We start from the raw sequence: 27,428 nt of genomic DNA on the forward strand, positions 1-27,428 counted from the left end.
CATCTATGCTAGAGTTAGCCAAACTACAGTATGTAATTGATTTTCTTCATTATGAAGTACATTATATTCTAAGCTACTGATTTCCAGTAAATGTTTATATAGTAGACACACATGAAGTGCAATCCTGTACTCTCTCAAATGAAAAGCTTTCTTTCAAAATTTAGATATTTAAACAAGGTGCTACTATAACCCCAGCTGTGACTAGCTAGCAATTTCAGTATTCCACTGGAATCACTTGCAACTTTCTTTCCCAGTTGTCAGCTACAACAGTCCCTTCATCCAAGTATGCCGATATAGATTGCAAATAGTTGATGTTCCAGCAATGTTCCTTGTGGCAACCTATTAGTTTGCCAATCCAAAAATGGCCCACTCACAATTCTGTTTTAGTCAAGTAATTCTCCAATCCATGCTAATAGTGACATTGGTTTGCAAAGTACCTTTCCTCTTATAACTATGATTGTTTCAAGTTCCTCCCTTATTTGCTCTAGATTTTCTGTTTAAAGGGAAACTTCAGGTACCTCCTCCCATAGCAAAATACAAAATATTTTTTTTCAAGTCTTTGCCATGTTTCCCATTGATAATTCTCCATCTCTCATCTTCCAAGGAACCAATGTTTACCTTGGCAACTCAATTACTTTCTATGTACTTATAGAAGCTATTTCATATTTCTTGACAGTTTCCTCTTAATTTTCCACCATTTGTTTAGTACATCTTTTACCATTTCCAAAAGTGTTCCTAATCTACAAGCCTACTGCTAAGCAGTGCAACATTGTGCACTTTTTCTTTCAATTTGACAGCATCCTCAACTTACTCAGTTAGCTACAGAAGGCCCATCCTTGTAGCATCTGCCTTAATGGAATACTTTTATTGAAAACTATGTAATATTTCACTGTTTCCCAGTCCATTCCTGCAAACTTTGTCTTCACACCTTTTATTTCTTTCATCCAAGCTCAAAAGTTCCAGAACCATATATTGATCACCCTTCCAAAGGATCACTTATGAGAAGTTTAATACCATCTCATTTAACATGACCAGATCTAAAATAACATGTTCTTCAGTTAATTCCACAATGTATTAACAAGTCTCCAACATTCAAATGCTTAAAATTGAATAATCTTAAAACCTGAAAACATTTCTGTAAATAGTTTAAGAAATATAATTCCTTATTCCACCATTGGAAAGGGTGTATATTGTGCTACATGACAAATGTAGGATGAGGAAACTAGTGAAGTATAAATAGGTTAGGCTCAGTTAATGTTGGGAAATCAGAGTTCTATAATTAAGAATGAAGCAAGCAAAGTGTCACCTGATCGGAGGGCAACCATATTTATAAAAGGCAAGTCATGCCTGATGAATCCAATTGGGTAATATCCAAGGATAATATTTATATTTTTGATTAGGTCCCAAGAAATCAGAAAACTAAGGTTGAAGCTGACAGAACTTAATACTGTTTAGAAAATTAGCTGAGCAATGGAGACTGACAAGGATAACCAGCAGGTTACTCAAACTGACAGTGTGACTAGTGTCCCATAAAAATCCAAACTGGGGTCATAATCCCAATCAGGTTTTTACAACTATTTTAATGATGGAATAGAAAGCCAAATTTCTAAATTTAGGAATGATAAAAATAGACAGCATTACAAAACAGATGGAAGCATTAAATTACATGGACATTAATAAAGCCTCAATATAAATTAAGATTTGAAAAGTGGTCGCAGCACTGATGCTTGTGGTACACTACTTCTCAGCTTCTCCCACTTTAAAGAGCTGTCCTTTTACCCCTTATTGCCCTGAAGGTTAGCTTTCCATTCCACCATTTATCCTTGACCCCACACACTCTGACCTATTAATTTGGCACTTTATGAAAGGCAGTTTGGAAATTTGTATAATACACTTATTGTATTACTCTTGTCTATACCTTTTCAAAGGATTAAGCATGGTTAATCAACCTAGAATTTTTTTTGAACTTCTAACAATTGTGTTATCAGACATTATACATTTTCTCCTTTAAGAATTCTACTAAGATACCCAATCACCTTTAAGCTCATTGGCGAAGTTTCTGATATTTCAAAAAGTCCATTTGAACCTATGGATTATAATGCAAGCCCTGCATCACCTCACCCACTTTTAAATTATCAAACTAGCTTCCATCTGTTTTGTAATGCTGTCTATTTTTATCATTCCTAAATTATCTCTTCCTATAATTTGTGAATTCTAATAGGGCAAATTCCCATAATCCAAATGGCTGTAATGAGAGCATCACCTGTATAGACTGATACAGGGAGTTGTCAAAGGGTATTCAATCCTTTCATAACTTTGGGTGGGTTGGAAGGCTTGTAATTCACCTTTTAAAAGAACATTTAGTGATACAGTCAAGATGGGAAAGCAGTATTTTCTTGGTAAAGCATCAAGCAGCAGTCAAAATGTAGTTTGTAGCAGTGGACTGGTGAAAACAAAATTAAGATTTCACATTACTAACTTGCTGTGAATGATGCAAACAAAATTTCCCAAGAAATTTTAAGCATTTGTGGTACATAAATGTTTAGGTACCTGCTGAAAAGCCGTCATACAAGTACTGAGAGAGAGAGATCACTACATTTATCTGTAGCCATAACCACTGATAACAGGGATCTGTGCAGAGGTTTAATTTTCTTGCATTTTGGAACAAGTGGCAAGGTTTATTAAAGTGACCAGTGTGTTCAATCCCTTGCACCAGTTTCCTGATGGGAACCAAATGATTCGTCCATCGTGACTGGTCCCCAAGATGTAGCAAAACCAAAGAGCAAGATATACTTACACAACTGCATTTACTCCTCTGCAATAACGTTCCCACATACTTCGAAACCTTGGCTGTCCACCGATGTCCCAGATCTTTCAAAATAGAAACATGATAATTACAAATTAAGCACAGCAATATGAATATTGCCATGAACTTCTGAATTTCAACACACGCAGTCGTAGAGCTTACTGAACCCTAACAGGAGAAAAGCTCTCACACAAAGCAGAATCCGAGAGCCTGTTTCAAAGTTTCCTCTCAACACGAGCATGTTCATAATTATAAAAACGAAGCCTCATCCCTTCACACCCACACTTTTACACCTACAAAGACCCTTTTCTTATTCCCCATCCTATAGCATTAAGAGGTCGTACATTATAAATTGGCTACTACATTTATCACTGTCTCTTCCTGTTTTACCACACCATTTCCCCTTCATTTTATCCCTACTGCCCTTCCAAACCTTATTCCTGGAGAATGAAGACAAGATTACAGACAAAATATAAACAAATGGGAGAGATTATCCCACCATAATCTTGCTGGGAGTTATTGTCTGAGACACAGAATCCACTAAGCATGAACAGACTCTGCAAGGTTAGAGGTTAAGGAGAGAGAACTAGGTGTGGTTTGATTAAAATCCTACATTTGCCAGGAAAATTAAATACTTTAATACTTCATTGATTATGAGCAGAATATGGCCAGAGCCCAGAACCTTCCAAATCAACACAACGGGATGGACAGTTTGAAGTGTGTGTATTTGAATGCTAGGAGTAGTATTGGTTAGAGTGATGAACTTAGAGCATGGATCAGTACATGGAACTATGATGTTGTGGCCATTACAGACACTTGGCTGAGAGGGGACAGGAATGGCTACTTAATGTTCCAAGGTTTCAAAGTTTCAGGAAGGATAGGGGAAGGTAAAGGACGGGGGGAGCATTACACTACTAATAAGGGACAATATCACAGCTGCACTCAGAGGGGACATAATGGAGGGCTCATCCACTGAGTCTATATGGGTAGAAATCAAAAATAAGAAAGGTGCAAATCACCCTGGAGGGACTACAGAACCCCCCCCCCCCCCAACCCCATAAACCACTGAGACATTGAGGAACAGATATGCAGGCAGATTAGGGAAAGGTGTAAAACTAATAGGGTTGCCCTCATGGGGTACTTCAACTTCCCTAATACAAACTGGGACCGCCACAGTGTAAGAGGTTTAGACGGGGCAGAATTTGTTAGGTGCATCCAGGATTGTTTCTTAAATCAAGATGTAGATAGTCCAACGAGAAGGGCCGTACTGAACCTGATGTTAGGTAATGAGCCTGGTCAGGTGACTGACCTTTCAGTGGGAGAACAGTTCAGGAACAGTGACCACAACTCCTTAAGTTTTAAGATAGTGATAGACAAGGATAAGTATGGACCTTGCGGGAGAGTATTAAATTGGAGCAGGGCAAATGATGGGAGCATTAGGCAGGAACTAGGGAGAATTGGAAACAGCTGTTTTTGGATAAGTCCAAATCTGACATGTGGAGGGTGTTTAAAAACCAACTGAACAAAGTATAGGACAGGTATGTTCCAGTGAGGATGGCACGGCAAGAGAACCTTTCATGTCAAGAGAGGTGGTGAATTTAGTCAAGCAGAAAAAGGAAACATATGTAAAGCTTAGGGAGATAGGATCAAAGAGTACTTGAGGATTATAAAGAAGCCAGGAGGGGCCATGAAAAGTCCTTGGCAAGTAGAGTTAAAGAGAATCCCAATGCATTCTATACCTATATCAAGAGCAAGAGGATAACAAGGGAGAGGGTAGGACCACTCAAGGATAAAGGAGATAACATGTACTTGGAAGCAGAGGACGTGAGCAAGGTCCTAATGACCACTTTGCATCACTGTTTACCGAGAAGGATTGGAGGACAGGGAGATCAGTGTGGAGCACGCTAATACACTTGTGCATTTTGAGATAGAGGAGGTAGTATTGGGTCTCTTAAAGAGCAATAAAATAGACTAGTCCCTGACGGGATATACTCCAAGTTATTGAGAGCGGCAAGAGATGAGATTGCTGAGGCCTTGACCAATACCTTCGTGTCCTCTAGTCACGAGCAAGGTCCCGGAAGACTGGCGAGTAGCTAATGTTGTTCCATTATTCAAGGGAAAGAGGGATAATCCTGGTAACTATAGACAAGTGAGTCTCACATTAGTGGGGAGTTACTGGAGAGGATCCTTAGGGATAGGACTTATGAGCATTTGGAAAACCATAACCTAATTAGGGACAGTCAGCATGACTTTGTGCAGGGCAAGTCATGCCTTACTAACTTGATTGAGTTTTTTGACGAGGTGATGAGGGTGATTGATGAAGGTAGAGCTGTGGATGTTGTCTAAATGGATTTTAGTAAGATGTTTGACAAGGTCCTTCATGGGAGGCTCAACCAGAAGATGCACAGGATCCACAGTGAATTGGCCATTTGGATTCAGAACTGGCTTGCCTGTAGAAGACAGAGGGTAGTGATCAAGGGGACTTATTCTCACTGGAGGTCTATGACTAGTGGTGTTCCTCAGGGATCTGTACTGGGACTTCTGCTGGATTGTGATGTATACAAATGACCTGGATGAAAATGTACATGGGTGGGTTAGCAAATTTGCAGATGATACGAAGATTGGTGTTGTGGATAGCACTGAAGACTGGCAAAGGATACAGCAGGATATAGATCAGTTACAGATATGGGCAGAGGAATGGCAGATGGAATTCATCCTGGCCAAATTTGAAGTGTTGCACCTTGGGAGATCAAATGTAGCGCGAGAGAGAGAGAGCGCGAGAGAGAGAGTAAAGAGTTCACTGTTAATGGCAAGACCCTTAATGGTGTTGATGAGCAGAGGGATCTTGGGGTCCAAGTTCTCAGCTCCCTGGAAGTGACTATACAGGTTGATAGGGTTGTAAAGGCAGCATATGGCATGCTTGCCTTCATTAGTTGAGGCACTGATTTCAAGAGTCAGGTAGTTATGCTGCAGCTTTATAAGACTTTAGTTTGGCTGCATCTGAAGTATTGCATTCAGTTCTGGTCACCCCATTATAGGAAGGGGGTCAAGGCTTTGGAGAGGGTGCAGAACAGGTTTATCAAGATGCTGACTGGATTAGAGGGCATGTGCTATGAGGGTAGGTTGGACAAACTTGGGTTGTTCTCTCTGAAGCAGCAGAGGCTGAGGGGAGATCTGATAGAGGTTTACAAGATTATGAGAGGCATAGATTGAGTAGACAGCTAGCATCTTTTCCTCATGGTTGAAGTGTCTAATACCGGAGGGCATGCATTTATGATAGGGGACAAATTCAAAGGAGATGTGCGGGGCAAGTTTTTTTTTAAAAAAACAGAGTGGTGGGTGCTTGGAACGCGCTGCCTGGGGTGGTGGTGGAGGCAAATATGATAGGTGCATTCAAGAAGCTCTTAGATGCGAGGGAAACTGTAGGATATGGACATTGTGTAGGTAGAAGGGATTAGTTTAGTTGGGCATTTTATTACTAATGTAATTGGTTTGGCACAACATTGTGGGCCGAAGGGCCTGTTCTTGTGCTGTACTGTATGTTCTAATAGGAAGAAAAAAAACAAGTTTTCCTGCAAAAAATATTTAGCCTACAAACTTTTTGTATTTATTTTATATTAGCCATCATTTTAAGTGAATTTTCTGTTACACTGCAAATTATTAGAGCAGAAATTGTAAATAATATGTAAGGCAGCATTTACAAAAGAGATCAGAAATGAAAGATATTCACTGATGATTGCGGTGTTCAGTTCTATTCAAAATTCCTTAACAAAGCAGACCATCACAATAAGAAACAGAACTGGACCTCTGCCCTTGGGCTAAAAAAAACTCATGTTGCACAAGTGCCAGGCATTGACTATCAGCAAAAAAGTCTAGCTACTTCCCCATGACACTCAATGGCATTCCATCAACTAATCCCCACCAGCATCCTGATGTCACCACTGAAAAACCAGACCAGCACAGATACTATAATCACCAGCAAGTGAAAGACTGAGTATCCTGCAGTGTTACTTCCCACAAGTGCCTCTCAGTATTTCACCACAAGTTTCAAGTCAGGAATCAGAGTCCTCTCCACTTGTGTGGAGGAGTGCAGCCTCAACATTAAGTTAAACACCAAGCACAAAGCAGCACATTTGATCAACATCACAATCCCCACCATAAACCAGTGACTGCAACACTCATCTTCAACAAGATTTATTCATTAACTTGTAGAGTTCTTTGCAAGTTCTTTGAAAACCTGAAATTTCTGACTCCCAGAAGGATGTGATGGTTAGTAGTTATACAAATAACTCCATTCCCCTCAAAATCAAACAAAATCCTGACCTGGAAATATCTGTCATTCATTGTCATCACTAGGCCCATATAATGCAAGCTTCCAACAAATGCATGGAACTGCCTTAACCACACAGAGTGCAGGGTGTTTACACTAAATTATCAGGAATAGGATTTATGAGGTGCTCATATTTTAATAAGCTCCTGAGCAACTCAATGAAGTAGGAGCCTCTTACCATGAATGCAGAAACTAATTACAGATTTAGGAGATTAATGTAATTTAAACTACATAGTCCAAAAAAGGCAAATTTAACCACATTTTTGAAACACCTTAGGGGAAACTCCAACCTGCGTAAATTCATACTGGAAATTCCTACCCAATCCCCTGAGGAACTGATAAAATGGATGTGGTTATCTTCACTACCAAGTAGTGCAAGAACAGTTTGAGTAACTAGTTGCATTGACATATTCAAGGTTAAACCTGGAATTGGATGATAGAAAAAAGACTTACATATATGTTACCACATTCAAAATCACTGAACCCCTCTAGCCTTCTCCAAAAATCAAATGTGTCAGTTTTCCTCTTAATATTTATTTGAATGAATAATGAAAGTGTGGTTTATTCAGCTCAAGCCTTTTGCACCTTTCAGTCGTTTCTTAATTCCATTCACTTCCTTGGTTTCATACCCCTTAAATACCTTTTAGAAAAGTCAAATTATATTCTCTGTTAATGCAATCCATGTTCAAATACTACATTTAATATTTCCAATGACTGTGCAGTAATTCCATGATCAACAGAATACTTCCATTCCTGAAAAAGATTTAGCAAAATTTTGTAAAGAAAATGTATTGTAGCTATTTTTGTAGTATATTTGATGCAGAAAGTGTTGCAGTATCCATTATAGCAAAGAAAAAGCTTTATAAACCAAACATACATTGATAAAATATTTTAGGGTCTTATGAAATTGTGAGAAAAGTATTATATAAATGCATAAAGTGGATTACACAGCTGAATCTATGACAGCACCATGGAAACTATAAATGAGCTAGACAAAAATATTGAGGCAATGAAAAATTAATGCATTACATATGAAAAACAGGAGTACTCCATAACCATGTATTTATGTACCCAACTGTATACAATTTTAGTTTTTCAGATAACCATATTAAGTCTTAAATGAAATGTCCAATTCCAACTAATTGAAACCAAGGTTCCAACCATCCAGCATCATTCATGGTTTCACCACATTCCAAAAGCAGGAAAGTAGCTCCCCGTTTTCCCCAAGTCATAACTACTCATAACACAGAGTGGAATATCAATAGAAGTTGTAACCCATTTTTTTTATTGGATATATGGTGTACCAGGGTAATTGAAGTAATTTGCATTGAAGAAACATTGTTAAGAATCTAAACAAATTAAACCTTATTACTCTGCAAAGGGCAGGCTTATAAATGCACGGAATCAACCCAATCTGAGTCACATAATAACTTATACAAACTTATTTTTAAATTTAAAATAAGTGAACAGCAGCACTGGACATCCCTCATGATTGTTCCAACTACAAAATATTAGTAAACATTGAATTGTACATTGGTTTGACCATTTTTTAGTACATACCTTTATTGTTACATTGCCTTTAGTGACCTTTCTCATATTGAAGCCAACAGTTGGAATCATATCTTCACTGAATTGACCACACTAGAAGTGAAAATAACTAAAATCATCATCTTGATCATAATAATCATTTCAGACCCATCTAAGAATAATGGGTGTGACTAAATACAATTTTGTCCATGCATTTAAAAATTATAAATTAAAAATTAAATAATTTCATAGGCAAAAGTAATGCAGCATCAGAAATAATTGGTGGCCTTAAGTTGAATGCTCCTTCTATTTTAGCTAGGTTGGCCAAATTGCAAGCAACAATTCTCAATGAATTCAAGTGTCCTAAGATAAGTTTTGATTACATGTTGAACAGGAATGATAAAAATTACATCTGGCTTTGATGTGGTAATAAACTTTGATGTGGTAATATCATTTGGGGGTGGCAGGGTGGGGGGTTGCATTCCGAGAAAACTGTTTTCTGGAATGCAAAGCCATGTCTTCTGCACATGCGTCAAGAAGCTCGAGTTGAAACAAGTTGATTTGCTTTCATTTCCACAAATTCTGTGATAGCGAATTTTATTCCATATTTTAAGATTTCGGTAATGATTTGTGAATTCTGTATGAGCAAATTTACATAACCCAAACAGCCACAACACAGATTGCCTATATACAAAAGACTGCAGCACATCATTTCTGATCATTTCAATGCTTTGTACTATTTACGCCAATGTTGATGAAAGATGCTATTTAATTCCTGTTTTGTCTTTCTAAAATGGTAAACATACATTCCATGCAATAGCAACCCCACCATTCTTCACAGTAAACAATCATTCCAAATCTTAAATTTGGTAATCCAGAAATATAACTGAGTGTCTTGATATACAGAAGGTGCACAAAATGCTCAAAGTGTAACAGGAAATAAAACAGAAGTCATCACAAAGTGCATCAAATATTGATAAATTAAAGGTTTAGAACAACCTCTTCACTAGTGACAGAATAAAGCCAATGGGCCTTCATTTAGAGTGAAGCACCTTTTGAATCCAGGACTTCCCACTATTGATGTATTGCTATTCACTGAAGCATTCTGTAATATACAGGAACATAGCACAATAGAAAACTACCTGGTCAGTATTTAGGATGGGAAACATCCAAGCATGCGAGTGCACATCAAGACCAAAGCTTCCAGAATTCCAAGTTATACCATGCATCTCTCTATATGCAGGCTACTGATGACACTCAAATCAATATAAAAATCTCCCTTCAACTCCCTTAGATCTCCTTCCACATCAAATACAAGAGATAGTTTCCTCTTAAACATCAAGACCAGCCTCTTAGCCAGCATCCTCTTTCCCACAATCTCATTAATCATCAGCTCTCCACAACCTAAACAAAGCACAATGCTACTTTTCTCTTCACCTTGCAACCTCTGCCCTCCACAAAGCTTAACCAAGTAGATGGGTTTGAAATCTCCCTCAATTCTTTTCCATTTCAGCTTGCTAACTGTAAGATGCCTGCCATTATACAATGCAGCTGTTAAGAGGAAATGGTTACACTGAGGAATTTCAGTTCACAAATCAATGAAAGGAGGAAGTTGTCAGTTTAGTTAACAATTTGCTTGATAGCAACTGAAAAATGAAGAAATTGAACAAAATTTGAAATTAAAAAGGTAGAAAAGGGCAAGCTCAAATACACTGACATCCCATGTAAAGTTTGGAGGATTGGGGGGGGCGGGGGCAGGTAGCATCAGCTCTGGAATTGAATCTGACATTTCTGTGGCCCAGAATGTGGAAGTCATACTTGATTAACAAAGCGGATTTGAGCAGAAAATATGTTAGTCATAGAATGACATCAAATCCACATACATGTGACTATCATCTGACTGATTTAACTAGAAATAGATAAGTGATTTGAATACTGTGGCCAAGTAGAGAAACAGGAGCAGTTTCACAATTACACAAAAAACAGTCATGATCTGTATAGATTCCTTTCAAGAATCACAACCAAATGAAATTTAATTTTAACAATGCAATGTGGAACACAGTACTACCAAAATTTAGTGATTCACGGTGTAAACACTCATCTTCAGAGAAAGGAGCATGTTCACTTAGTAGCATTGCCACAAATCACAATTTAAAAAAGAATGCTTAAAATATGGTGGTCAACCAAATACAAGGAAAAACTAGCTTTAAATGTTTCTTTTAGGACAGGGTGGGTTAGAGCAAGGAGAAACTTGGAAGGGTGGAATATTCTCTTAAGATCACAGTTTAGGGAAGGTTGAATGAAGGTGACCAAATGGCACAGCAAATTTTGGTGAGTTGAAATGCACTTCCTCAAAAGGGTGGTGAAGTTTACAAATAATGACATCTTTGCAACGTCAATAATCCAGCATGCTTAGGACTGTGGTGATGCCAGACTGGTGGATTTTCCAGACTATCGAATGTTTAAGTTTTACATTTTACAATTATAATAAATTTTCCAGTGAATCCTGTATGTTTCAGGGGTGCATAGGAAACAAAAAACAAAAAAAAGATAGTGGAGTATCAGAGTTTTATTGTAATCAAAAAAAAAATCCGCAGGGAATGAGATTGAAGAAGACACTCTAAAACAGCCTCCCATAATCACATCCTCTGAAATGCAATCCTATGATTAAATCTTTATCTTGTTGAAAAAAATCATTGTTGAAAAATACCCCATTTTGCCCACTGCAAATTTGCTTGGCAGTACATTAATTTTTATTAAAGTTTCCAGGAGAAAGGCTTTCATTCTGAATTCTGTCAAAGAAAATTAAATCTCCAAGCAGAGAGAAATCCAGTCCATAACCAAGTACAAGAAACTTAAATGGTTAGGAATAACATGCTGTTTACCCTCCAGATATTGGACAGGCTGGGTCTGTTTTCCCCAGAGCAAAGAAGTCTGAGAGGTGACATGATATAGATGTATAAAATTATGAGGCATAGACTAGATAGCCAGAGTCTTTTTCCCATGATAAGGATGCTTAAAACCAGAGGGTATAGATTTAAGGTGAGAGAGGACATTTAAAGGGGATGAGTATTTTTTTATATATATATGTATCAAGTAGTTCATGTCAGGAATAAGACACCAGAGGTGGTGGAGGCAGGAACATTCAAGAGGCATCTGGACAGGTACTTGAATGAACAAGGCACAGAAGGATATGGAGTTAATGCAGGCTAGTGGGATTAGTATATATAGGCATGATGGTCACTATAGATGAGTTGGTCTACCAGGATCTTGGTGAATGCATCCATCAACCAAGATTAACACATTGTCTAGTCATTACACCATTGAATTATTGAGTTTGGCTGTGTTTGTGTGGTAACTGCACTGCCTACATCTCAGTGATTACACTTAAAAAAAAGCACTTCATTGTCTGCAAAACGCTTTGGGATTTCCAAAGTTGTGAAAGATGCAAGTCTTTTACTGATTGTATAACACAGATATAACACAATGTCATACTACATGGAAGTCAAAATTATTCTGCATTGGTTAGTTTTCCTTAACTCTCCAAGCAAAAGTCTTGATGCAATAGATCCCACTAAACCCTCTAACATGGTCCACACCATACTTGGTCCAGATGAGAGCCAAACTTATTGGCACAAAGCATACTGGACTCAGGGCAGAACCCCAGCAGTGGCAGTGCCTGAAGCTGTACAATGAACTGAGCCCACACACAAAACTGCCTAGTCTTCACCTCAGGAAAAAACATCCAATTCTGAAATTCAAATGCAATAGATACTAAAAGTTCAAGTTCCCCCTTGCAATAGGGAATTTGCAAAACTGAAATGAGATTACATCACCTTGCAGCAAAACTGAGAAACTGAAGGTTCTACATCTAATATTACTTAAGTATTTCTGCTAATTGCCAACAGTTGCTTTTTTCTAGCTTTTACAGTTAGAGATTCATCTTTAGAAACAAGATAGAATCAGTTATAAAAGAGGCATTCACCCTTCTGGCCTGAAAAGCCATCCAATATAGTATCACACTCGCTTTCTCCCCCATAGCCTTAGAAATTTTACCTCCAAAAAGAGTAAACTTGTTTTCTTTCGAAAGATATTATTGAATCTTTTCAAACAAAGCATTTAAGATCATAGTTCACCGTTCAAATCTCTTACCACCTAGATCGAGTCAAATATTTGAACCCATGAGCTCTTAATATCAACCTTACTACCTATGGAAATATTTCCAGCAAAATCCTTCACAACATCTAACACTAACCAAACATCCTCAACTTTTCTTATTGCATGAAGCCCATTTGTTCCAACCATGCCTCATTCCTGGTATTAATCCTAAATACAAGATACCCTCTTCAACTCCTTAACTTCCATCCAAACAGCAATGCCTAGAATCAAACACTAGCTGGAGATTTACAATTGTTATCTCAAGACTTTACATAACATCCTTGTTTTTTTTTAAAAGACTTACTACATAAAAGACACTTGGCTTTGAGTATATAAGCAGTCATCACAACTTCTACCACCTGCAATAGCCTCACTTTGCCTTGTGCAAATGCTTTGTAAGCAAAGCGTTTGGATTTGTGTAAAAACATCAAGATGTTCTGTTACCAAAAGACAAATGAGAAGCAAGAAAGAAACTATCATCTACCTTTACTTCTCTACTTAATCCCTTGCAGCTGAGAACAATCTTACTTTTCAACTGCAAGAGATTTAACGATCTTGCCTTGGCTGACCATTTTAAAATGGTTAAAAAAAGCAAGCAGAACTAAACAGTTTCAAAATTTACTTAAAATTAAATACCTTTATTCCCTTTCCTGCAATTCACAGAAAAAAGTTCAATCATTCTTCACTAATTGACTTTTTTTTTAAAAACTGAGGTAAGCTTTTGAAATTTGTCACTTTACAAAGTTTCAAGATACTGAGCAGAAAATTGAACCAGTAAAATATTACATTGGTTCAGCTGGGAAGGTATCATTGGCACTTTTGGGAGATTAGTTTTTTGGTTGCAACTGTCAAATCCAACCTTGGACTACACCAGCAAGCTTTTCAATTAAATCTTCAAAGGCAACATTGATAGACAAAATTTAAACACAAGAGGATTTGAATGCAAGATGTGTTACAGAAAATATTCCCACAATCCATCCCAAAAAAAATGTATCGACAAATGTTTAAAACCAGAAATTTGTACTTTTAAATATATAGCCATTTTCTATTAAAAGTAGGGCAATCAGAGGTGCAGCAAAAAGGGGCAAAAATCAAAAGGGGCAGACAGAAAACAAAATTACACTTCCTTTTAGAAATGAATCAAGACAGAAGCTTTTCTTACAAAGCTGTTGTCTGTGTCAATATCATTGGTGGTTATTGGGATGAAAAAGAATAATGTGTGTCCTGGATATTACTTGAACATAGCTTCAGAAATCTTTATTGACCAGGCACTCGAATTCAAGTAACAAATCAATGCTATCGTAGAATAAAGCTATGAATCAATGATTTTTAGGCTGAATTACACTCTGCAGACTTTGATTATCCATTTCACTCTTCATTTTATGGCATTTTCCAGCTAGCTGAACTCCATGCAATAAACAGCAATACTGCTTCATCCACTGAGAAACAATATCATCCCGCATCTACTAGTAGCTGTTTTTCAAAAATATTTTTAGGAAAGCAGCCTGACAAGGGAAAGGAAAAGTACAAACTGATTCAATTGCAAATCCAATTCCCTTTTGAAAGTTGTTAAAATTGAAAATTTCCAAGGTTATGGGGAAGATTTCTGAACAGTCCATGAATGCTACACCGTTATTCCTTTTTTTTTTGCACTATTTTTGTACTTTATAGTAATTGTACACCTTTTCACTGTACTGCTGCTGCAAAACAATAAATTTCACGACATACAAGTCAGTGGTAATAAATCTGATTCTGAAGCAGAGGAAAGTGAGATTAACCAGCAATTTGAGAGCCAGTCATTTATTTTTTTTGGAATCTGGCATTGCTGATAAGGGAACTGCCCTTGTGAAGGTGATTGAGAGTCACTACACAATTCCAAGAATGATGGGGGACATGAAGGGGAACCTGCTGGTAGCATTCCTACATGCCTTAAGCCTAGGTCCTTGGTGGTACAGGTTGCAGATTTGAAAGGTGCTTTCAGAATAGCCTAGACAAGGAACTGCACAGCATTACGTAGGCGGGACACACTGCAGCCACAGTATACTGGTAATGTTCAGAGTGGTAACAATAAAGCAAGCCAAATAAGAGTTAGGCTCAAACAGCTTGAAAACAGGCCTCCCAGCCCAGTGAGTCCTCACTGACTGAGCACCCAGTTAGATTAATCCCATTGTGTTTGACGTTGAGCTCGAATATTGTTGGAGCTGCACTCATCTAAGCAAGTGGACATCATTCCATCATACTCCTGGCATGTCTTATAGACAATGGAAACGCTTTGGGAGATGCAGCTGGCAAATCACGAGTTTATCAAATGCAACAACTAGGATGGTGGTTGATGATGGGGAGACCCAGTAATAATGTAATTGAACATCAAGGGTATGTGGCTAGAATCTCACTAGTTGGAGGTAATTTTGTGCCACAGTGCCAGGCATGTTACTTGCCAGATATCAGCCCCTGCCTGAATGTTGTCCAAGTCTTGCTGCCTGCAAGCATGGTCTAGTTCATTTGTTGAGGGGTTACATATGGAATTGAACACTGTACACTCAACAGCAAACATACACACTTCTAATATTATGACAGAAGAGAGGCCACTGACGAAGCAGTGGAAGAGGTTGGGCTGAGGACACCACCCTAAGAAACTTTGATAAGTTCTGCAGTCTTGGTGTAGGCAGAGATGATCAATCACCATCTATAACCATCTTCCTTTCATAGTATCATAGAACAGTACAGCACAATACAGGCCCTTCGGCCCACAATGTAGTGCCGACCTTCAAACCACTACTATCTAACCCCTTCCTCCCACATATCCCTCTATTTTAAACTCCTCCATATGCTTATCTAGCAATCTCTTGAATTTGACCAACATATCAGCCTCCACCACCACCCCAGGCAGCTCATTCCATGCTCTGGGTAAAAAACCTCCCTCTGATATCTCCCTTGAACTTCCCACCCATTACTTTAAAGCCATGTCCTCTTGTATTGAGCATTGGTGCCCTGGGAAAGAGGCGCTGGCTGTCCACTCTATCTATTCCTCTCAATATTTTGTACACCTCTATCATGTATCCTCTCATCCTCCTTCTCTTCAAAGAGTAAAGCCCTAGCTCCCTTAGTCTCTCCTCAATGCATACACTCTAAACCAGGCAGCATCCTGGTAAATCTCCTCTGCACCCTTTCCAATGCCTCCACATCCTTCCTATAATGAGGTGACCAGAACTGGACACAGTACTCCAAGTGTGGTCTAACCTGAGTTTTGAAGAGCTGCATCACTACTTCACGGCTCTTAAACTTGATCCCATGACTTACGAACACTAACCTCCCCTTAAGCTTTCTTAACTACCCTATCTACCTGTGCGGCAACTTTCAGTGATCTGTGGATATGAACCCCAAGATCCCTCTGCTCCTCCATACTACCCAGAATCCTGCCGTTACCTTTGTACTCTGCCTTGAAGTTTGTCCTTCCAAAGTGTACCACCTCACACTTCTCCAGATTGAACTCCATCTGCCACTTCTCAGCACAGTTCTGCATCCTATCAATGTCCCCCTGCAATCTTCGACAGTCCTCCACACTATCCACAACACCAACCTTTGTGTCATCTGCAAACTTGCCAACCCACCTTTCTAGCACCTCATTCAAGTCATTAATAAAAATCACGAAAAGTAGAGGTCCCAGAACCGATCTCCAATCTGAATGCACTCCCTCAACCACAACCATCTACTTTCTACAGGGAAGCCAATTCTGAATCCACACAGCCAAGCTTCCCTGGATCCCATGCCCTCTGACCTTCTGTACCATGTGGAACCTTGTCAAATGTCTTACTAAAATCCATGTAGACCACATCTACTACACTACCCTCATCAATCTTCCTGGTCACCTCCTCAAAGAACCCTATCAGGCTTGTGAGACATGATCTGCCATTCACAAAGCCATGCTGGCTGTCCCTGATCAGACCATGATTCTCTAGATGCCCATAGATCCTATCTCTAAGGATCTTTTCCAACAGCTTGCCCACCACAGACATAAGGCACATGGAATAACTCCAACCACAGGACCATTATTCCCCTGATGCTTATTAACTTCAGTTTTACCAGGGCTCCTTGATGCTGTCCTCAGTCAAATATTGCACTGAGATCACAGTCCATCACTCTCACCTAATTCAGCTTGTTGATCCACGTTTGACCATGATGAGGTCTGGCAAAAGCATACCTGACTAAACAAAAACTGGGTAGCGATGAGCAAGTTATATTGAGTGCCATTTAACAGCAGTCAAAATTCAGTAATAATAGAGTAGATGGTCCAGATGATCTACTACAGTTCCAAAGCCTTGTGGACTGATTTGATCTGTTTTATTTCTTTTCAGGCACTTTTCCAACCCAACTGGTAGACTATTTATTGCCTCCAGTAGGAAAGCAAGGATGATTAGCAGCCCCCTTTCTCCAATATTTTGCCATATTAAGATTGCCTTTAGTGCTTTTGTCACAACATTTCAGTTCAAAAATCAGTGACCTTCTTTCAGAAGCAACCCTTGATTGCTCATATTAAAAGCCAGAATAAGAATGAACAGTAGTGAAATGGAATCAAGTAGCAGGGAAGAACTAAAAGAAACAATATAGCAACGGGCCCTAATGTCAGGTGTGCAAGATGTTCATTTACAATCTTGCAAACAAAGATTAAGGCATCAAAATCTTAGGAAGTATACAAGTCACCAGTATCTCCCCAAAGTACTCCTAAATCTGAAAGTTTTGCATACAATTTAGCTTTACTCAAGCACTTGAGTCTCCTTACCATATAACCAGACATTTGCACTGAAGGGAAAAGGTTCAATGGACTCTATGGTTCGGATCCGATGGATCCCGGACGAAAGGTCTTTAAACCTGAAACATTAACTCTGTTTCTCTTCCCATAAATTGTCCTTCAGGCAGAGATCAGATACATCACGGTTAAATATCTTACATTTTAGAATTTAGGTGATCATTGAAACAAAATTCTAAGAGACTGATCAGGGTAGTATGGGTTATCTATTCAAGAATGAGATGACAAGACATTTCTACAATTAAAATGTTATTCTCAGAGTACGTGTAAGATAGCGCCCAAAACCTTTCAATTTACAGAAAATATAAATTGAAGTGTAGGAATGTGACGACATAGGAAATAAGCCAAGATTTAATTGAACAATAGTACATCTGAAGGGTTGAATGGCTTACTCCTTTCCAACATTACAAACACAACAGCATTACAAGATATTCAAAGGAATGATCAATATCTTAAGATTTAGAGCTTTAAAAGAATTCAAGAGGCAAGTTTTGGAAAGGAAGCTAAGAAAAAATGTTAAATTTTGTGAACAATAAAAGAGATGAGAACGCATGATGATACTTGCAGCCATATTGAGAACTAAAGGTTGAAGATATGAATTAATTTCCAGTGTTTTTCCCATTACTCATACTCATTTTGCACTTTTCCCTTGGGTCTTATTAGAGAACAAGTTTTGCAAGCTGATAACTTTGAGCAATTTTATGATCGTTTCCCTCTTGCACTACCTGTCTTTGGTTTGACTCCATGCAAAGGTCCCAATTTTATAGTGAGCAACATGATGCCTAAGCTATCAAAAGCCTTGAAATTTTCAAAATATTTCGAAACATTAAATCAAGAACAATTCAAAGAAGTTTTAAAGTTTATAAACTTATGTAATTTAACCTTTTGCCCTCACTTTTTTTTTAAAAAAGAATGAATGAGGATACTTCTCAGAGCAGGTTGTTAAATGGATTCCCAGTTCAAACGTGCTCTGCTGCTGGATTCTTGCTAAATACTGCAAATAGTTGACAGCGACCTTCGGCCTTCCACACTCATGTAGATATCCCAAAACTGCTGTAACTGCATCATAACTGACAGATTTAACAAATATTCCCCTGCAAAATTCAGTATTCAAATTTGTCAACAAATCTCAGCCTTAATCTCACTATTTGCAATGAATTACACGAGGGATTAAAAAAAGCCTGCAAATCGTTGCTTTGAGAGACAACTTCCTCATTCTGAACATGTGCATGAACATAAACCTTTGATCTAACCTGACAGTATCCCAGAACGGAAACTGACTGAACATATCTTGACTGGAAGTTACATTAGTGAGTCAAATATAAAGGTCACAAGGGACATGGAGATGGTCATTACAGGAAAGGTCCTGGCCTGAATCAATTACAAAACACCTTCAAAATTCAATAATGTATTATCAAGTGGTCTAAATTGTTTAATCAGATGACAAGGTTAATGAATACCATATTGTAATACTGGTTAATTGCACTAAGCCATCCATTTCTCAGCTCACGATTTCAGATGCAGCACATTACAGTGGCAGTAAATCTTGAAGAACATGGGTCCTATAACTGTCAAGGTCACTTTCCAATTACCAAGTGCAAAGGCACAATTGCATTTCACCTGCATCTCCATACTCAAATTTCTCCACTGAACTTATTTCTACCTTGTAAAGTACCACAAATAATTTAACTTACATACATCTTGCACTCTTTATAAATTAATATCATAACTTCAAACCTTACTGCTGAAGGATGTAGAACTATAGATGATACAAAATGTAGATTACCATGCATCACAGCAAGACAAATTCACGGTGGCAACTTCAGCATTTGATTCTAATTTTATCTAGACCATGGAATCTGACCAGCAAGTCCCTGGCAACAGTAAAAGGCCAACCATAATCATTAGCACTGTAGCATCAGAAGAACAAAAACCCAGAAACTTGTCAGCATACTTTTTACTTTATAGACCTGATCTCTTTCCCCAAAATACTAAATGGTATAGACAAAACTGAAGTCACTGCTGGAAAATCATTACTTTAATTGCCAAAATTATTAACACATGCCATGGTACATTTCTGTAAATTCTAGAAGTCCTTAATATCACTTAAAATAAGAACAAAATGCAGTAAGCATCCAGATTTGGTGGCCTCTGTAGAAAGAGTTAACATTTCAGGTGAAAGAAATCTTCAGGATAAAACTTGAAAGTTGAAAATCTAGAAAACTGCACTTTTTTTTATTCTCAGGATAATGCTAACAGCTCCATATCACTTCATAACTCCACGGATCAGCCTTGGCTCCATATAGTCTTTTGTAGTTTAGTTATAATCAAACTATGATTTAAAATTAACTGAGCTAGTGTTGAGTGTGTGTGACATTTCTTCCAACCTTTGGATGAAATGTTTCCTGATATGTCTGTATACTCTACCCATTGCAGGTTTTGGTGAATCGGCAATGCAGTTAAGCCAGGACTCATGTATCCTAGAATATGGGGTCCAGAAGCTTGCAAAGTATTCCAGTTGTTCAACAAGGAGTTTGCATCACTGTAGTAAAATTTTTGCCCATTTATTTAATCTTTCCATTATAATTGCTGACATTCCATGAGCCTTTGACATTTTTAAAAAACTGATCTGTATACATGGACTTCAATCTCTATGCGTCCATTATTTCTGCCTTTTAAACAAATCTATACTATTTTAGATCCAGATTAATAAACTCACATTGAAGTATTGAAATACATTTGTAATAGCTTTACCTGTCAATGTAATAATTTCACTTAATCCTTCAAATATTATCCAGCCCTTCCCATAAATTGGCCTGCTAATCTTTACAATCAGCAACAGGAAGTCCATCTTCATTTTCCAGTTCCTTGATCAAAAATCATCCAATTCAATCCAGACCAGCTACTTGTTATGCCTCATGAATACCTATTTATTACTAAGATATCAGGGTACCCTCACGTTTATTCCCAGGGCTTCTTTGTATGTACATCACACACTGGAGGTTCACCTTTCTTTCTACTTCAATTCCAGATTTCAGTCAGTGGCTAAGTTTTGCCAACGATGGCTCAAAATCTCACTGCAGAGAACACATTGTTCATTGGACAGATATTCTGGCAACAGCCAAACAGAATATTCTAGAAAGGTTTGTGACATAGCAAAGGGAAATCTGAACAAGAGCAAGACAAAAGTTGCTGGAAACACTCTGATCAGATTCCAACGAAAGGACATTGATCTGAGACATTAACCTCTCTAGATACCATCAGTTGTGCTGAACATTTACCCTATTTTTTTGCTCTTATTTCAGAGATCTAGTATTATCATTCTAGAAGGTAGGAACAGGGCCATTACACTCAACCTCCAATATTCATTTTTTTTAATTGATCTGCAGCACTATTTAGCCACTTTATCTCTGTATTCCTGACTCTTATCTATCAAAGAATCTTGTCATGACAGCTTCAACCGTAACAACATTCACAATCCTTTGGAGGAAAGAAAGTCTGAGATACACATCCAAAGTTATTTCTTAATCACTTTGAAGTGAGCTGGTTCTAATAGTGTCTTCATTTGATGTGTTCAGGAGTGAATATTTTCACCCTATCAAACTTCAATATGCAGGGAACTACAAGTATTGGAACAAGGGATTAAGAAATCAAAATACATTTTAATTGGTCAGTTACATTCATATTTAGAGTATTCAAGACATTTGACCAAAAGCTTGCTTAAAGTAGTAGGCAAGAGGAGTTGTAAAAAAAAATGCAAGTTAGAGATTTAGACAAACTTTTGGAACTTAGCATCAAGGTAACTGAAAGGATGACCAAAGGCAAAGCAATTAAAATTATGTAGAAGAAACCACATCTAGACAAGTAAACTTCAAAGGTTTCCCCAGTTGAATGCGGTTACAGAGTTAAGGGGCCAGGCCATGTCATGGTTTTAGCAAATAGAGACAAGGATAATAGATGGAATATGAAATGCAAGTTAGAACTAGGCAGTCTTGGATGAGCTGATGTTTATAATGGATGGAAGATGAAGGCCAGCTGAAGGATATTACGACAGCACACCCTGAAGCTAATAAAGGCAATGATGTTTTTGCATCAAATGAATTACGTTGCAAGTTATGGATTCAATTGATTAGTTACCATTTAGTCATGCAAGACAATACTAAAATAGGGCAATGTACCCATTATCCCATAAACAGCACTGTGCACATATTTAAACAATTCAAATTTTGTTCAATGAAACTCAAGGTTCAAGTTTCATAAATATGAAATAATGGAAACTGAAGTTTGAGCACAGTTGAATTGAAAATAATTTTTTCTTCAAGCTTCAAGTTTATTTTAAAACAATTTGAAACCCACAATTGAGCAATAAATTAGAATTAAAGTTCTGCTTCCAACATTCTTCATTTTCAAATGCTAGCATAACTTTCATTTATACATCTATATGTTTACTGCAAAGAAGCAATTTTAATGTATTTGGGCAATCTGCAAGTAGTCCAAGTTTACAGAAGTCAATGATTAAACAGTTAGATTATTTAAACAGTCTGCAACAATGTTTTAAAACTTCTAAAGCATAACTTGCACCAAGAAAAATACTAGTCTAAGGAGCTGCCTCAAACTAATCAGATGATTAATGTACATAATCAATTGTTGGTGGGACTGCGCTTCTGGATTTTTAATTTGGTACAACATGACTTGCACTGGATGCAAATCGAACTTGAAATTCTGCCACTTGTGCTGGTTTGATTGATTTATAATTAATTGCACTAGAAAATAAAACAGCAGAGCCTAGCATAAACTTCATAAATCCATAACATATTTTGCAAAATGAACAGCCTTAAGTAGTTTGTCTGGTCTTAAAATATCAAACATTAACCCAAGAGAGACATTCAAAGAAAATTCTTCCTAGTTAAATCTGCACCACAAAAAAGAAATCACCTGAAGAAACCAGCACAATCATTAGATGGGATAAGAAAAAGACCACACAGGTACTAGCCTCACCTCATCTATAGTGCTGAACAAAGAAAACAAAGGACTCAAAATAGTTTTCTTCAGCAAAATCTGTTGAGATAAATTGGTTTAAATAGGGGATAACATTTGGCAAACAGAAACCAAAAGATAAAGGAACATGAAGATGGAGATGTTAATTATACACCAATTCCTTCTCCATTTATTCAAATTAGTAGATGGTTTAAAAGGATAAAAGTGTACTGTACTATTTAGATATTGTAAGAAAAACTAACATTTAAATGGAATCATGTGAAGAAAAGTTAGGAAGTACTGGTTTAGGCACAGGTTCTGAGGGAAAGGGAAAGAAAAGGACAATGGGTTTGGGTGCACATTTGAAGCATCTGTAATGCATAATTTGGTTTTCAGGTCCTGGGAACAGTTCTATTTACTTGTCCATTATACAATGAAAAGCATTTTTAAAAATCAGCTGCAAATAGCTAGTGTATTAGGTAGTTGGAAGGATACTAACACAACAACATATCTATTTCCCATGTTGCATAACCCAGTACAGATCTCAACTGTCATCAAACGGGCTGAAATTGCTACAGAGCTCTGGACAAAAAAAGGTAGGAAACTCAATTGCCTGAACTGGTCATTACATAGAATTACGGGTTTTGTTTACAACATACCAACAATGAAATTTAACACCCAACATCCTTAATCCAGCAAGCCAAAAATATTTCTTTGCTGTTACACAAAGTGAACTTGTGCATGTGTTCCAATTAACTAGACCAAAAAAATACATAACTGAAAAATATTAAATTCTTAGAAGCTCGAAAGGATAGTTGCCAAGACACTTTAGGCCAGCTGGAAATTCCAGAACAAAGAGTCAGACTCTCCGAATAAGGAGTCAGCCAGTACAAGCCAAAGCCAAAAGAAAATTATTCAGAGGATTGTGAATCTCTTGAATTGACTGTTCGTTCTACAGAGCTGCAGATTATCATGACAGTATTTTAAGACTCAAGGTTGTTGGTGCTTTGGGTATCAAATGATATGCTGTAAATGGATTTCACAAATGTTCTGCTATGATCTTGTTAATTAACATGCAACTTTTTTTAAAAATTCATCTACTGCATGTTGGCTTGACTGACAAGGCCAAAATTTATTGCCCACAAGAGTCTGAACAGCTACAGTTCTTACTCAGTGTTGTTGAGTACAGAACTTCTAGCATTTAGACCCACCAATGAAGGAACACTAAAATTTACATGTCAAGATGGCATATGACATGGGAGAATTGCACCCGAGGGAGTTCTCAAGCTTCTGCTGACCTGATCCCATTGGTCAGTATAGGTTATGGGATTAAGAGGGCTGCCAAAGAAGCCTTGCTGAAGTTGCTGAATTGCATCTTGTAAATGCTATACGTTGTGGTAATTGCTGGTGATGGAGGAAATGAATGTTTAGGGTAGTAGATAAGGTACCAATCAGGCTGACTACTTAGTGTTAAACTTCTTGGAGCTGCACTTCAACAACCAAATAGACTGTATTCCATTTCATCCGTAACTTGCATTCCTGTAAACAGTGGAAAGGCTAGATAGACTCAGGAGGTGAGGATACTCAGTGTCTGCCTTGTTCTTGTAAATACTTGTGGTTAATAGATGCAGTTGGTGAAAGACAAGATGATGTTAATGCCATTGAATAATCACAAACTATCTTATTGGAGACAGTAATTTCATGGCATTTCTGTGTGGCACAAATGTCATTTGGCATTTAGCAGCACATGTCTGAAGATTTGACAATTCTTCCTGCATAGGATCACTACATCATAAGATGTTGCAAATGAAATTAGCTATCAGAGTCAATATTCCCATTAATATTAAAGGTAAAACATTGATGGAATAGCTGAAGCTGGTTGGGCTGAAAACATTGTCCCTAGGAATTCCTTTAGTCACATTCTGGGGCCATAGTGAGATTATTACCAGACATTTACATCCTATTTTATGCTCGAGGTATGACTCCAGCCAGAGGAAAATTTACCCTTGATTTCCAGCAAATCCTATTTCAATACCAAGGGAAATTACAATCAACTCCTGAATTCAGCTCTTTGGCCTACATTTGGTCTACTACTATTACAACTGGAGCAAAACCATGACTAAGCATAAGCAGCATACCAATAATGTAAGTGCCACTTGAAAGCAGTGATGATACCATCCACTTTCCTGATAAATTCAAAGTTGACTGATATGACAGAGGTTACCCAGTTTGGATTTGCCATGCCCTGGAGGAGCTTGACTGGAGGCACAGCATGTTTGCAGATGGATTTTGTCATGGTCAATAGGCTTCGTTGCATCCAGTGCTCTCACCCTTTCACCCAGGAAGGGACATTAATGAATCATCCAGTTGGCATTGCTGACTGAAAATGATTTCAAAATACAAGGCCGATTATTTTCACCCAACAGGCATCACTGAGAACAGGGAAACTCATGGAAATGCTTCTTACTGTTAAAGGTTCCTTGTCCATCAACATTCAAAACTGGATGTAGTAGGATAATTATTGTGGCTTACTGCAAGCTGCTTTTCACTGTTTTTTAATGACATATTGTAGTTTAGGATTAGTTCATTTTTAGTTACATTATTCTCCACTCAATACAAGTTAGTTCTCTGGCTTGCTGTCATTGAGTGCAAAATGTGGTTATAAGGTTACAAATTCTGGTGGATTACAATCTATAGACCTATGGGCTCTCAAGACTCCCCGGTTGAGCTGTGGAATATGTTTTGAACCTATCCATTTAAGATAACGGTAGTACCACACCTCAAATTGAACCAGATTTTCAATGTGAAGTCAGCACTTAGTCACATAATGGCACTGCTATTGTCACAGCTACTAAATAGATAAATGCATCTGGAGGAAGATTGGCAAGGATGAGGTCATGCAGGGTTCTTCCTTGCATCATGTTCTCTTAGTACATGCCACAAAGCTGGTCTTGCAGTAGATCTTTATCAACAGCAATGTTTCCAAGCAACCCCTGGTGATGGACATTAACCTCCCAACCCAGAGCATGCTCTCCAAACTTACTACCCTAAAGTATTTCTTCATAATAGCTTTCAACAAGCTTGGAGCAAAGAGGATGGTAGATAGCAAACAGCAAGAGGTTTTATCAACAGTGTCTGTTGAGACAAGACTTCAAGGACCCAGATTCAACTTGAGAGCGCTCAAGGCCATTCCCTCCTGACTACTTTGTTGCTAACTTTAGTGGGCCCTTCCTGTCAGTTGGACTCTAGTTCCTATTTTTGTGCTCTCTTAAACCTTCAATTTGTCAGATTTTTTTTAAAATACAGTTCTACTGTTGTCAGCAACCCTCCAATAAACACATCATTGGCACTCCTATGTACAATTATGAAGCTTTAAACTGGAAAAAGCATCATAATCATCCAGATAATTCTCCCCCCCCCCCCCCACCACATGGAGTCAACAGAAATGGGACAACATCCTTAAGCTCGGAAGCTCAGATGTAAGTTCTGAGACTCTCATTGGGAATTTACTAACTGTTTGAGCTGAGACAGCAAGAATATTGGAGGATGGCACATTAAGCCGGGTAGGAAGAGTAAACAGAAAACAGTTCACGTTACGAGATGGATTAGGATCTCACAGGCAGCAGAAACTGTGGCAAGGTGTGAAAAGGGACAATAAATTCAGGGAGCACAATAGATAGGGCAACAAGGGCAAACTAGGCGGGGAGGACAAAGAAGTTGAAGGTGGAGGTAAGGGCATGGACTAGCAAGAATGGGGCTTGGTGTACTGAGAACAGGCCACTAAGAGTAGAGTTAGAGGGAGGATGGACAAAAGGAAAAAGGCAAGGCTGGGATTAGATGGGCAGAGGGATGGTGCAGCAAGAGGAGATTTTGAAGAAGGGCGGAGGGATGGTGGGGCAAGAGGCGATTTTGAGGAAGGGCGGAGCGGAGGGCAGAGGAGACGAGGCGGCAGTGAGGTGACGAGGGCACTGGGGAAAGGGAAGACGGTGAAAGAGGGGACAGGGAACGGACAGCTGAAGCCAGACGGCGTGGAGCGGAGGCCGGAGCAGCCCGGCCGCACTCACCGCGATAACGTTGACGAAGGTGGTCTTGCCCGAGTACTGCAACCCCACCAGCGTCAGCTCCATCTCCTCCTTCCAGAACAGCGACTTGATCCAGTCTAGCAACCGGTTGAAAAACGCCAACATCCTGCGTCAGGCGCGGGGGGGTGAACGGGAGGGAGAACGGGCCGCAGCCGAGAGCCAGGGACCGAGCGCTGGGGCCTCACCTCCAACCACAAGCGGCCGCTCACAACACCGGAACTGTTCGCGAGTCAGGTGACAGCGAGCAGGGAGCGCTGGGATACTGGAGGACCACGACCCTGAGACCTTGGAATGCCGGAGGGTGCTGAGGCTGATGGGATACTAGGAGGGTCGGTGACCCTCCCATAGAGCGGTGTGAGGTCGCCGCCGTGTTTAAGTGCCCCTTGATGCCTGGAGAACGTGCTTTTTAACCAGTTTTTAATTTTAAAATGACTTTATTTGCAACATCAAACACTCAAATTGAAACATTATCCTTCTTGTACAGGATGCATTTCAGAGGTGTTCATTAGTTCCAGAAAGACTAGCGAGCCAGTGGACACTGTGTGCTTTCTCTCTCTCTCTCTAGGGACACACAGGCACTGCTGCATCCTCAGAAGAGAGGCAGACAGTTGGCTGGCGGACTCCTCCACACCCGTTTGTTTTTAAAATTTATTCATAAAAAATTATATATGAGAAATACAAATAAAAACGGTGCCCTCTTTACAGATAAGATATCTTTATTAGTCACATGTATATCGAAAC

At 38.6% G+C, this 27,428-nt stretch overlaps 1 protein-coding gene across 1 annotated transcript in view; it reads right to left on the bottom strand.

Moving 5' to 3' along the window:
* arl8ba (ADP-ribosylation factor-like 8Ba) overlaps positions 1-27,070 on the bottom strand; it is a 39,729-nt gene extending 12,659 nt beyond the window's left edge. Inside the window, exons 1-3 of the mRNA XM_052018751.1 lie at positions 26,670-27,070; positions 8,697-8,777; positions 2,798-2,871 (exon numbers count right to left, since the gene is read on the bottom strand). Coding sequence (XP_051874711.1) covers positions 2,798-2,871; positions 8,697-8,777; positions 26,670-26,792 — 278 coding nt within the window. The 5' untranslated portion in view covers positions 26,793-27,070. The remainder of the gene's footprint in view (positions 1-2,797; positions 2,872-8,696; positions 8,778-26,669) is intronic.
* Between the last annotated feature and the right edge of the window lie 358 nt (positions 27,071-27,428).

Source organism: Pristis pectinata, chromosome 6, assembly GCF_009764475.1.
Source record: "Pristis pectinata isolate sPriPec2 chromosome 6, sPriPec2.1.pri, whole genome shotgun sequence".
Classification (NCBI taxonomy): domain Eukaryota; kingdom Metazoa; phylum Chordata; class Chondrichthyes; order Rhinopristiformes; family Pristidae; genus Pristis; species Pristis pectinata.